Source organism: Rosa chinensis, chromosome 5 (assembly GCF_002994745.2).
Source record: "Rosa chinensis cultivar Old Blush chromosome 5, RchiOBHm-V2, whole genome shotgun sequence".
Classification (NCBI taxonomy): Eukaryota; Viridiplantae; Streptophyta; class Magnoliopsida; order Rosales; family Rosaceae; genus Rosa; species Rosa chinensis.
Window position 1 is genome coordinate 51,851,164 of NC_037092.1, and position 13,573 is coordinate 51,864,736.

Sequence of the window (13,573 nt, forward strand, 5' to 3'; positions counted from 1 at the left end):
GTAAAGTACCTGTTATATAGGTACTGGTAGTACTGATTCCAGGTTAAAACTTAGTTGATTGTACCTAGAGAGAGGTAAAAACTTGGTTGATTGTAGTAAACTTGGCACACAGAAAGTATTGTTTCCAAACCATTTAGGAGCACAAATTTTGACAATATTTAGTAAACAAATAGTACACGATGGACATATTCAATCAACAACTCACTCAGCAACAAAAAGTAAGCTGCCAAGAAGTGAAAATCAGACGAAGTGGAATTTCTATTGTCGTTAAATTGGATTCTAAGAAATAATGATTGGAACTATTTGATTTAGAGAATAACCATCATTTATTACATCAACTTGTTCAAAAAGATCACAAAAGTATACAGAACATGGAAATTCTTATATTGCAGATGTGCAAGTTTTCCGATTATGTCGTCCAATGACACCACACCTGCCACATTTGATCGATCTCACTTCCTCACCTGCAGACGGGATCCTTCTTTTACGTGGTCTACCAGGGGGTTTCCTTGTCAAAGGAGGCTTAACCACAAGGTTACCATATTCATCTGGTGTTTTTTTCTCAATATCAGACACAGGGACAATGGGGTTGCTATAGCAGTTTTTGTAGAAATCCACAGTGAAATAAGGTTCCACATATGTATAGGGATCACCTTCATCCGCAACGGTGGCTGCAATAGCATGTGCACAAGGAAACCCTTTGATTTGCCATTGATGACAAGAGCATGTGCGGGTTTCCAGATCAACAAGGAAGGAATAAGTATCATGAACTTCAAATATAAAATCCGTCGATCGGCTCACATCCCAGTGTCTACCTACTTCATAGAGCTTGTTCAACAGCTTCTCCATTTTGGGGCATAGTATTGTTGACCATTTGGTCGCTGCACGACGCCTTGCAGCATAGGAAACCATTAGCTTCACCCGCAATCTATTAACCAATTGTGGAGAAGGCAGCTCACGCTCAACTTTTACCCATGCGTTGAAAGACTCCGCCAAGTTTGAGCACATTTCTCCATATTTGTTTCCTGGATTGAAATATAATCAACATGTATTCAATACAAATGGATTTATAATCAAATAGCTTAATCCAAAGTATAATTGAGTGTGGACCGTCTGGAAAAATAGAAAATTATTTATTTATTATACCTGGGAAAAAGGCATTAGACCAATGTTCCTTTGGAGTGTCTTCTAGAAATTTCTGCATGATTCCTCCACCATAAGCACACCTCTTAAAGCACTTTACAATCCAGTTACGATAGCTTTTTCCCATTCTAGATGGGTATCTTTTCAGAACGTTTTGTTTCAAATGAAACAAACAAAAAGCATGGTCTGAATCTGGGAAAACTTTTTGAACAGCTTCAAGAAGGCCTTTATTGCGGTCGGATATGAAGGTGATTTTGCGACCTTGTGGCCGCAAAATCTGGTAAATATTTTCTAAGAACCAAGTCCAATTGTTTTCATCTTCAGAGTCAACTATAGCAAAAGCCAGGGGATATATACCTGTACATTAGGCACAAGTTTAAAAAAAAAATACGAAAAGTGGTCGATTTCAGCAGGTTCCATATATAAATTTGTCAAGAAGGAAGATTGGTTCTTTCATCTGTGTATGTAAATTTGGACTACATACAGTTTAGATAGAGGTAACAAAAAAATATAGGCAACAAGGAGTGCACTACCTTAACAATAGATATGGAAAGTGCTTATACCTTGGTTACCATTCTTCCCAGTTGCGCCCAGCAAATGTCCTTTGTATTTATTTTTTATATGGGATCCATCAAGACAAAGGAATGGTCTGCAAAATTTGTAACCTTCTATGGAGGCATGGTATGATATGAAGAGTCGCTTGAAACGTGACGAAATTTCGTCGCACTCAAGGACACAGTGAGAACCCTTGTTTGTCTTCATCAATGCATCAACATACCATAGCAACTGAGTATACGACGATTCCTCATCGCCGTGAACTTGAATTTTTGCCAACTCTTTACCTTTCCATGCATTATAATAAGATATATCCAATCCATAGTTGTGCTTGAAATCTTTTACGATTTCAATAGGCTTCATAAGTGGTTTGCTTCGAATTTGGTCTGCTACAACTGACGACACAATCTTTGAACCCATCAAAACACTTTTCCGGAGTCGAATTCGCGCTCGACAACTATGCTCATTATTCAAATCTTTAATGTAGAAGAATCCATTGGCGCGATTCAATATGGCATGAATACGCCAGCTACAACCTTCTGCATGCTTCATGAAACATTCCGCTGTAACACGCTCCTTGTCATTCTTGATATATGCAAATCTAAAACCTTTTTCAATAGCATACTTGCAGAGTTTGTCCCTAAATTCTGTAACACCACCCTCGAATTTTTGCCCAACTGATCTTATATATGTCTTCCATTCATGAGACAAATAAACTTTACCTTGAGGAGGAGCATACTTCCCTAAATACTCATCCTCATCGTTAGAGCCATCCTCTTCATTATTGCCAACCTCAATATCATCCTCTTCACTCTCAGCATCGACAGTTCCAATGACATTTATGTCGATATCAACAAAACTTTTTCTTTCATTCGATAGAGAAAACAGTAAAACCTGGACATCCATGTCAGATTGCAGAATACATGATGGGTGGTTTCCAATTGAGTATGTTAACTCAAAAGAACATACATCTAGCTCGCTAAACCGCGAAGAAATTTGACTACATATGTATTCATACGTAGATAAGTTAAAAATTGGCACTGCCACAGTTTTTGAGTCCAAACGACATCTGGCAATAATCGCAGCTTCCATTCGCTATACAAAAAAAAGAAAGAAAAGTATTACAAAACACATACCTATATGGTAGACGAAAATTAATTCTGAATAATAAAACGATTACCTCAATTCAAGGAGTGATTGAAATGTTTACATATGTAGCATATATATGTGCGTGTACGTGTGTGTATATATATATATATATATAAATTATATCATAATTGTAGACGCTCAAATTATGGAATTAATTGTGGCAGTCATAATTTCAATTGGATTAGACATGAATGTGTTTTTGTCAATGGATGTTATTGCAACTGTTACGTTTTATTAATCAAGTATACAATCAATGCATTTAAAAATAGTATTTTCAGTGATGAGGAATATCTTATTATAATGTATGGATATATCTTATTATAATGCATGGAAAGGTAAAGAGTTGGCAAAAATTCACGTTCACGGCGATGAGGAATCGTCGTATACTCAGTTGCTATGGTATGTTGATGCATTGATGAAGACAAACCGGACTCTTCATATCATACCATGCCTCCATAGAAGGTTACAAATTTTGCAGACCATTCCTTTGTCTTGATGGATCCCATATACAAAGGACATTTGCTGGGCGCAACTGGGAAGAATGGTAACCAAGGTATAAACACTTTCCATATCTATTGTTAAGGTAGTGCACTCATTGTTGCCTATATTTTTTTGGCCAGTGTTACCTCTATCTAAACTGTATGTAGTCCAAATTTACATACACAGATGAAAGAACCAATCTTCCTTCTTGACAAATTTATATCTGGACCATGCTGATTTCCATATCTATTGTTAAGGTAGTGCACTCATTGTTGCCTATATTTTTTTGGCAAGTGTTACCTCTATCTAAACTGTATGTAGTCCAAATTTACATACACAGATGAAAGAACCAATCTTCCTTCTTGACAAATTTATATCTGGACCCTGCTGAAATCGACCACTTTTCATAATTTTTTTTAAACTTGTGTCTAATGTACAGGTATATATCTCTTGGCTTTTGCTATAGTTGACTCTGAAGATGAAAGTACCGCTGTCAGAGGTAAGGTCTGGGTTCTTTCTTGTCTGAATTCATCGGGTGTACAGTTATGCCTCTGGTCTAGGTGTTTGGGTATCTATTGAGTTTGAAATTTGGCATAATCGAATGATGTGTTTGTTTTTAAGTTCTGCTGAGTTTGAAACTTGTGTCTAATGTTCTATTTTTCCAGACGGTCCACACTCAATTATACTTTGGATTAAGCTATTTGATTATAATTTTCTATATGGTAGACAAAAATTAATTCTGAATAATAAAACGATTACCTCAATTCAAGGAGTGATTGAAATCTTTACATATGTAGCATATATATGTGTGTGTGTACGTGTGTGTGTGTGTGTGTATATATATATATATATACTATATCATAATTGTAGACGCTCAAATTATGGAATTAACTGTGGCAGTCATAATTTCAATTGGATTAGACATGAATGTGTTACCTCTATTTAAAAATACTATTTTCAGCTATTACGGTATTAAATAAGGGTATATTTGGAATCCACGAAAATGAAAATTGGCGGTGTTGAGTCAGCAAAATAGAAATGGAAAAGAATCCAACATGGCAGCTGAGTCATAGGACCGCGAATAACAAAAAAAACCAACCGGACTAAATCTAATAATCTGTATGAATTTTGGACTTAGATCTAATTAACTCAAAAAAAAAAAAAACCTTTTCTATGTATTTCAATGGACCATTTTCTACTTCTTTTTCTGTTTATTTGAAAACCGATTTTATTAACATATGTATTGTAAAATATTATTATAATTAATAATTAACTCTCCTAATCTCTTATTTAAACCATTTTTGAGAATTCTCATGTAGAATTTCATATTTTTGTCATGTCAGTGTATCTTATTATACTTCAAATTACTACAATTATTATACAATTAAGTTCATCAAACACTTTATTTGAAATATTATAGGTAACTGATCATGTAAACATTTCATGAAAATTCATTAATAATTTCCATGTTACTTTCTAAATTTCCATAATTTTTTTCAAAAATTTACTTAGATCAAATTTTCCTTGATATTTCTATCGAAATTTCCATTTTTTGGATTATCGATATTTCCTCGATATTCGATATTTTAGTCCTTGCTTAAAATTAACTCTTGTTTTTTAGATGGGAGTTGAGCTTTGAAAACATTATTTTTGCAGTCAATTAGATTGTTTTGGAAAGTGTTGAGATTGTGTAACACTTTGAGTATTGAGTGACTTTGTAAATGTTTTAGTCTTTGTACAGAGGGTCTTTGTACCAAGGGTCACAGTAATGACCGAGGGTGAGTTATCGGATTCCATAACCTTTAGCCGGTGACGGGTTATGATTCAATTAGAGCTCCCATTTGTCTGCCATTGTATGTCATGGGGGTAACACGTGGTTACTTGTGACTTATGAATACACGTTTTTAAAAGAGAGTTTCAAGTGATTTCTTTCTTTTATTGTCCGATGAGGAACTTGAATTTCATATTATGGCGTGTATTGAAATAATATGATTTTATCACTTTAGTGATGTATGTTACCTTAATAGAATTTACATCTGTTGATACCTGGGATGCTCTAGCTAGGGCTTGGGTGAGTGCCTCATTATGTTGGTGCCTTTTGTCCAGTGCTCGGGCCAGCGCAGTGGTTTCATCTTCCAGCTCCTACAGTCTCTATTGCGAAAGGAGGTTTATTTCCCTATTGATTATTTGTTGTTCCAGATCGATCCTCGCTTGTTCCCGGAAGGCTGCGATCTCTGCTCGCATAGACTCCAACTATGATACCGGGGCCACTTGGTCTTGGATGACCGGTGGGTCATCTGCGTTCTGCTGGTTCAAGAATCCGAGACCATGCGCCTCTCCTCTGACACTTGGTGTCCCTGCTGATGAAGTACCCGGAGAGAATATCAGTGCCCGGGCGACACTGCTACCCTCGCCTGCCGTTTCTTCCGGCTCGGTCATGAATCTCCCCTTTCTGGCGCGCCAATGTTTCTGGTGGCTTTCTCCGGGTACCTCACACAGAATGCTATACCATATGAGGTACCGATCCAACTTCGAAATCCTGAACCAAGAACACAGCGTTAGAGGGGTAAACCATACCGGATGGTTTACGCCTCTCCGATGCCTGAGTGAGAAACTAATATATATGTAGATCAAATAAACAGTGGATAAATGAGTTATTACCAGTAAAAGGTGGTTGTACTGATGCTTTAATATTCTAGCATGGGAAAGGAGTTTCCCCTATCTTCGATGTGGGACGCAGGCTGTTCTCCTGATGCCTTATCAACCCTCTGTTGTGTAATCAGATGGGCTGTGTTAGCCATATCCCGGGCCCTAGGTGCCCGGGGTGACATCCCATATGAGCCCCGCCACGGTGGGTCGTGAACCTGGCCCCTGGCATAGCACCTGGGAGTCCCGATGGGCCCCAACCGATAGTGCCAAACCTAGTGAAGACTACCCTAGTATGTACAAGTCCCCCAAGTTCCCGTGCAAGAGATGTCTTGAGTGGGTTACGCTGTAGGTAGCTAATCTACAGTGCTCCCAATTTAACCCATAAAGGTTAAAGAAAACCTCTGGGTACCGTTGGAGGTCTTGAGCCTATGGTACCCAGTGGGGTTTTCTAAGGGCTTGAGCCTCTGGTACCCGATAGGGTGGAACGAGGACTTGAGCCTCTGGTACCCGATGCGGTAGAATGAGGACTTGGGCTTGTGATACCCGGAAGGGTAGAATGAAGACTTAGGCCTCTGGTACCCGATGGGGTTGAATGAGGACTTAGGCCTCTGATACCAGGAAGGGTAGAATGAGGACTTGGCCTCTGGTACCCGGAAGGGTTGAATGAGGACTTGAGCCTCTGGTACCCGATGGGGTAGAATGAGGACTTAGCCTCTAGTACCCGGAAGGGTTAAATGAGGACACACGATGGGGTAGAATGAGGACTTGGCCTCTGGAACCCAGAAGGGTTGAATGAGGACTTGGGCCTCTGATACCCGGAAGGGTAGAATGAGGACTTGGGCCTCTGGTACCCGATGGGGTAGAATGATGACTTGGGCCTCTGATTCCCAGTAGGGTAGAATGAGGACTTGGCCTCTGGTACCCAGAAAGGTTGAATGAGGACTTGGCCTCTGGTACCCAGAAGGGTTGGTGGTGCATGTCAGCCACGTGGGGCAGAGTAGGCTGTGCAATAAATGCCCGTCCCATCAACTGACTGTTTCGAGGCGTGGGGAGATGCGTGGGACACATGTAGTGATCCTATGGTTGGAGTCCTTTCGTCTTCAACGGCTGTGATGCTTTGGAGATTGAATTTAAGAGGGAAACTGACTGTTTCCCTTCACTTTCACGAAAACTCTTTCAGAAAACCCCGAAGAGTTGCAGTGAGAAAAAGGAAGAGCTAAGGGAGAAGTAGTGTTGGAGAAAAGGTTAGATCTCTCTCGCCTTGTTTGTATGATTTTGTTTGTTATGCGTTTCTATTTCTGCCATGGATGCTTTCTGTTGTGCGTTTGCTTTTTTGTGCGTTATTTACGTGTGTAAAAAAGAACAGGAATAATATTAGTGTGGGTTGTCTATAGGTAGTTTCTAGACAAAAACTAGGTTTTCCTAGGTTTTTCTTTGTTGTTGTTTTAGATATCTGGGTTTTTTTGGTTTTCTGGATTTTGTTTGAAGTGGGGAGTGATCCGCGCTTCACCTAAGTCATAAATCTAGACTCAGGCTAACCCTTGCGTTTCTGATTCCAGATAGCGAATTTGAGGCCCAGGTTGACATAGCTCTAGGATTGAATCAGAAACCAAGGCTGGGGATGCGGGATCATTATATCAATCTTTTGCGAGACAAGCGGAAGCACATATTGACAGGTACCTGGCTCGTAGTAGTACCCGTGTGGAGTTAGTAGAGAATATCGGATCCTCGATTGGGGTGTTCTCAGAGAGTAGCGAGTATACTGACGGAGATGAAAGCGAGGACGCTGCCGGGGAGATGCAGCTGGTTACAGTAGCTATTCCCGAGGGTATACCTAAACCTAGGTAAGTCCTAGCAGACGGGACTGTGTGCGACGAGCCCGGAAGAAGTATGACAATGAAGGAGATCATTGCGATGAGGCTGAAGTAGGGAATACCAGATGAGGTAGAACTTAGGCCTCTCAAGGATGGGGAGTTGGCATCGAATCCTCCTACGGGATGGGTGGTGTTGCACGAGAACCAGCTCTACCAAGGGTTATCATTACCACTGCCCCGGTACCTACAGTATCTCCTGCGGATGCTGAACCTGTCACCGGGGCAGTTGACTCCGAATGCCTGGCGGCAAGTTTTGAGTATGATGGCCATGTGGGACTTGTGCCAGCAAGGGTGGCCTACCAGAAACGAATTCCAAGCCGTGTACCGAGTCTTATACTCGAGTAAGCAGTCTTGTCAAGGTACCGTAATGTTCGCCACCCTGGACTTCGAACCCTTGGTTACCGATATGCCCACCTCTAAGAGCAAGAGGTGGAGGAATAAAGTGTTTCTTGCTGGAGGACATTGGCAGATTAGGAATAAGAAATGGTACCTAACGGGTACGTTTCAGGCCATCGGGGACCAGTCTTACTCCTTGTTCGAGGTTGAGAGAAAACGCATAGCCCGGGTATATTCTGTGTGGAGTGAAGAAGAAAGGAGCTCTTATAGGTTCATCCGGTACTCCATACTAGATAGGCTAGGCCTAGGGAGACTCCCTGGTGAGGTTGATTTTTCAGTTACTACCTACATGTGTATATTTTGTATTTGATGACTGACATTTCAGATTGTTTGCAGTGAAAGCGCCGAAGAGGAAACCCCAGAAAGGTAAGGAAGACGATAGGATGGATGACAATCAATTGATGGAAATGATGATGAGCCAAGGAGAAGACGCCCTTCACATTGACATTGACTTGGCGTCGAAAGCTTCGGGTCGCTCTGTTGACGAAGTTCTTCTAGAGATCGGTGACGAAGAGTACGGGAACCATGATCCTGAAGCTCCCATTACCCTGGCCGAGCAGCCTGTTGCCTGGGAGATGGTTAGTGTTGTCGATACTGGACGAGATAAGGCGCCAGTGTCTGGCTCCTTTTCCTCCCTGTCCACTGGGTCAGCTGGAAGCGAGGACATCTTGCTTCCTGGTGAGAAGAGAAGGTTCCACAGGCACCGCCATCGGAGCGGGGATCATGAGGAGGTCACTTACACCGGCCAGGATGTCAAAGGGGCAGGGCTGAAAATGCAGAAGAAGAGTCATCCGAGATCAGAACCATCGCCATCGCTTGCGCTTCTGTCCCTGGGCATACCAGTAGTCCCCAAGAAGCCCATCAAGCAGCTATTGAGCTAGTACGAGGTTGCTGACGAGAAGTTCGTGCGTACGATGCTGGCCGACATTGACCTTAACCGGGTACGAGCGAAGGACAACTCTCCCCAGGCGTATCGCCCGGGAATCAATGATGCGGGTACTGGAATTTCTTATTGTTTGATGAACTTTGCCTGTACTATTAGTATGTACTAACGGGGTGTTACATGCACTATTCAACGTGTACGCGATCGATGCTAGTGAGGAAGATACTCACTTGAAGGAAGAGGTAGCAACCTCTCCAGGCAAGTGAAGTATCTTCATGGGGAGAAAGCAAAAATGGAGAAAGAGCGGGACTCTTTGAAGAAGAAGGCAGAGCCCCTAACTCCCAAGGTAGCTGAGCTGGAGGCGGCCAAGAAGAAGATCGCGGATCTTGAGGGTGAACTTGCCAGGGCAAGGGATGAGCTAAGGAGTGCCCGGGACTCCGAGAGGGAAGCTGCAGAATCTGCCAAAGTCATGGAAGGCGAGGGCAGATCATCTAGAGGAGCGCCTTCCCGTTGAGAAGCAGGAGGCCGTTGTTGGGTACAAAGATTCCCAAGAGCTTATGGATATGATACTCGTCGCTCAAGACAAGGCCGTGATTATGAAGTATAAAGAATGGGTGGCGGCCGGGTACCTGGATGAAGCCAAATTCAGGCGGAGACTTCTTGAGAAGAAGAAGAAGGAACATGAGGTTGCAGGCTGTGCATGGTTGCTAGGTTGTGCGTGTGAGCCACATCTCTTCATTCCTCAAGCAAATCAGCATCGAGCTGTAGGCCCTCTGAGTTGGTACCCGCGTCGAAGTATTCAATCCTGGGACTCTGGATTTGCGTTTCAATGGGGAGAACCGCCTCAGACCCAAAAGCCATGCAGAAAGGGGTCTCTCCGGTAGCCTCAGTCGTCATGGTCCTGATAGCCCATAGCACTTCTGGGAGCTTAGAAGCCCAAAGACCCTTGGCTTCATCGAGCTTCTTCTTCAATATCTTCTTGATTATCTTGTTGACAGCCTCGACTTGACCGTTGGTCTGGGGGTGAGCCGGGGATGAGTAGAGGATTCTAGTGCCCAGGTTCCCGGTGTAAGCCCTTAGTTCAACGTTGTCAAACTGGGTGCCATTGTCCGTGACTATGGTGTCCGGGACTTCGAACCTGCTGTAGATGCAGGAAGTTTTTCACTTTCTCTGTGGTGATAGAGACAAGAGGTTCTGCTTCTACCCATTTTGTTTGGTAGTCAACGACTACAAAGGCATATTTGAATTGTCCCACTGCTGTGGGGAGCTTACCGATCAGGTCCAGGCCCCATTGGTAGAATGGCCAAGGTGCAAGGAGTATGGAGAGAGCAATAGGCAGTGCCCTTGGGATGTTTTCATACATTTGGCATTTGTGGCAAGAACTCGATATTGTTTGGGCTAGGGCCGACATGGTTGGCCAGAAGTATCCTGCCCTCAGGGTCTTGTGTGCAAGAGATCGGGCCCCTGCATGGTTACCGCATACACCAGCGTGTATGTCCTTCATTACCTTGTGGCCGTCCTCTGGTGTTACACACTTCAGGTTGGGGAAGCAATGACCTCTCCTGTATAACTTTCCATTCATGATCGTGTATCAAGCTAACCTTAATTGGAGTCGCCAGGTCTCAACATTATCGTCCAGGGCCAGGCCGTCAACCAAGTACTTCAAAATTGGATCCATCCAGGAGGCAGTGTGGTCCACCATGAATATTTCTGACACTGTTTTAGAAGTGCTCGGCCTTTGTAGTATTTCGACCTTGGTAGCCCCGTAAGCAGGACTTGGAGAAGTTGTTGCAATTTTAGCAAGGGCATCTGCCTTACCATTTTTTTTCTGGGTATTTAAGTGATGATGTACAAGGCAAATCTCTGAACCAGTGCTCGGGCTAAGGCCTGGTAAGAGGACATGTGGGGCTCTTTTGCTTCAAAATTAACACTGACCTGGTTCACAACTAACTGGGAATAGCTAAAGATATGAAGGTGCTGGACGCCTAGTTCCCGGCCGATTTGTAGACCTGCTACGAGTGCCTCGTATTCTACGACATTGTTGGATCCCTTGAAGGCAAACTTGAGGGCGTACTCATAGACTTGATCGTCCGGGCTGATTAGCAAGATACGGGTGCCACTTGTCTTTTTGTTACATGCACCATCAACATACAATCACCAAGTGCTTGGTGGGGATGGGTCTGGAGCTGGTGGTTCAGGTGATCCCAGGGGTGGATCATGAGAGGGAATCAACTTAGAAATAAAATTTGCCGGTTCTTGGCCCTTAATAGCTGTCTGGGGTTGGTACTTGATGTCGAACTCCCCCAATTCGATGGCCCATTTAATTAATCTGCCCGATGTCTCTGGCTTCTGCAAAACCTGCCTCAATGGGTGATTAGTGAAAACGGTGATTGAGTGTGCCTGGAAGTAATGTCTTAGCTTCCGAGCCGATACTAGGAGGGCCAATGCTATTTTTTCAATGTCCGGGTATCTGGATTCTGCACCAATGTAACCTTTTCCAGCGTAGTACACCAGATACTCGCAATCGAAATCCTTCGTAATCAGAGCGGAGCTCACGGCTTTCAAAGATGTCGCGAGATATATGTAAAGCATTTCTCTTGGAACAGGTTTGTAGAGTAGAGGTACCTCTGCCAAGTATGCCTTTAGGCCAAGAAAAGCAGCTTCGTGCTCAGCGGTCCAAGCTATTACCTCAACGTGTTGGGTTTTCAGCAGCTTGAAGAAATTAGTACACTTGTCCGTTAGCCTGGAGATGAATCTTGACAGGGCGGCTACCTTACCTGTAAGGGATTGGACCTCATTCCTGTAGGTTGAGGATATCATGTCTAATATAGCCTGCACCTTCTCTGGGTTCGCCTCAATTCCCCTGTGGCTAATGATGTACCCGAGGAACTTCCCTACCTCAACCCCGAATATGCACTTCGGTGGGTTAAGCCGCACACCGTTGCGTAATATGATAGTGAAGACAATTGATATGTTGGTTATGTGGTCCTCTGAGGTTAAGCTTTTTACCAGCATATCGTCCACGTATACCTCTATGATAGTACCGATGACTTCTACAAACATGGAGTTGACAAGTCGTTGATAAGTGGCACCTGCATTCTTCAATCCGAAGGGCATGACCTGGTAGCAATAGAGACCTTTGTCTGTGGTAAAGGCAGTGTGCTCCTCGTCTGTCGGGTTCATTTGAATTTGGTTGTACCCGCTGAACGCATCCATGAAACTAAGTAACCCGTACCCAGCAGTGGAGTCGATTAGTTGGTCAATTCGTAGGAGCGGCAAGCTATCCTCAGGGCATGATCGGTTGAGATTTGTGTAGTCTATGTACATGCGCCATGAGCCCAGAGACTTCTTTGGTACCATGACCACGTTTACTAACCATCGGGGATACGTTACTTCCCTGACAAAGTTGATGGCCATCAACTTCTTTACTTTAACTTGGATAGCCCGGTACTTATCCTGTGTGAAGGCTCTTCGCTTTTGCCTTACTGGTGCCGAGTAAGGAACAATGCTAAGGTTGTGCATGGCTATGTCAGTTGGTATACCGGGCATGTCCTCGTATGACCAGGCGAAAGCGGATGCGTTAGAGCGGAGGAACGAGATTAGGTCTTCCCTGATAGTTAGAGCCAACTTGGTACCAATCTTGACAATCCTGTCCGGGAACTGCTCGGATATCACCACCTCTTCGATGTCTTCCAAGGCACCGGGCCTTTCTTCATCAGAGTCGGTATCATCTCTTGGATCTTCGTACCTGTCTGTGAGGGGGTCGGTGGCCACGGGCAACATTTTTGACTTACCCTTGCCCCGAGATACTGTCAAAGAATAGCACTGCCTTGCGGCAGCCTGATCACCCTGAATGGTCGCTATTCCGATTAGGGTCGGGACTTTCATCATGAGAATGTGGCCTGCTAGGGCTGGGCGTCCGGACCCGAAAGACCGAGGACCCGACCCGAACCGAGGAAAAAAGCCCGATTCGGTTCGGTTTTAGAATAGAAATTTTCGGTTCGGTCTAAAGCCCGACCCGAATTCATGTAATCGGTTCGGTCTCGGGTTCCATATTTTCAGGGCCCGAAAGCCCGAACCGACCCGAATTCATGTATTTACTTATTGTTTTAGATATATGACTTCTTACATAAGTTTTCCTTTCTCTTTTCTTTGCAGGATGACTTGTAAAACGTTCCAATGTACAACCTGGAAAGATTCCCTTGTAGTTTCCATTAGGATAGTTATATTCTTGTGATACTTTACAATTTATATATTACAACACAGTGACACACCTTATATTAGGTTGCCAGAAAGAGACCCATCCAGGGGCCCCGTGGCTGCGGGTGGTCTTTGATTTTGTAGCTAAATGAAATCTTTATCTTGATCACATGTAACATATACAATGATGTGGTGTTGGGCATTAGAAAAGGAAAAAAAAAATGTTTCGTTTTTGTTTTTTGGT

General features: G+C 43.4%; 2 protein-coding genes across 2 annotated transcripts; both read right to left on the reverse strand.

The window, feature by feature from the left end:
- Positions 1-381: 381 nt before the first annotated feature.
- On the reverse strand, positions 382-2,604 carry LOC112203983. Its single transcript, XM_024344873.1, has 3 exons — positions 1,809-2,604; positions 1,147-1,500; positions 382-1,025 (listed from the first exon to the last, which is right to left on the reverse strand). Exons 1-3 carry the CDS (start codon positions 2,602-2,604, stop codon positions 382-384), a joined length of 1,794 nt encoding a protein of 597 aa, XP_024200641.1.
- A 7,260-nt stretch (positions 2,605-9,864) lies between these two features.
- On the reverse strand, positions 9,865-13,017 carry LOC112203984. Its single transcript, XM_024344874.1, has 4 exons — positions 11,288-13,017; positions 11,065-11,224; positions 10,731-10,957; positions 9,865-10,267 (listed from the first exon to the last, which is right to left on the reverse strand). The coding sequence occupies exons 1-4, from the start codon at positions 13,015-13,017 to the stop codon at positions 9,865-9,867; spliced, it is 2,520 nt and encodes an 839-aa protein (XP_024200642.1).
- Positions 13,018-13,573: the final 556 nt, after the last annotated feature.

Excerpts from the sequence above, each read along its gene's own strand:
- LOC112203983 (XM_024344873.1), bottom strand. The coding sequence starts at position 2,604 with ATGGATGTCCAGGTTTTACTGTTTTCTCTATCGAATGAAAGAAAAAGT. Across the intron at positions 1,501-1,808 it reads ATACCATGCCTCCATAGAAG|GTATATATCCCCTGGCTTTT; the intron begins GTTACAAATTTT and ends CCTAATGTACAG. Across the intron at positions 1,026-1,146 it reads GTCTAATGCCTTTTTCCCAG|GAAACAAATATGGAGAAATG; the intron begins GTATAATAAATA and ends ATTTCAATCCAG.
- LOC112203984 (XM_024344874.1), bottom strand. The coding sequence starts at position 13,017 with ATGAAAGTCCCGACCCTAATCGGAATAGCGACCATTCAGGGTGATCAG. Across the intron at positions 11,225-11,287 it reads CCATCCCCACCAAGCACTTG|CCCGGACGATCAAGTCTATG; the intron begins GTGATTGTATGT and ends CTTGCTAATCAG. Across the intron at positions 10,958-11,064 it reads CCCAGTTAGTTGTGAACCAG|AAAAAAAATGGTAAGGCAGA; the intron begins GTCAGTGTTAAT and ends TTAAATACCCAG.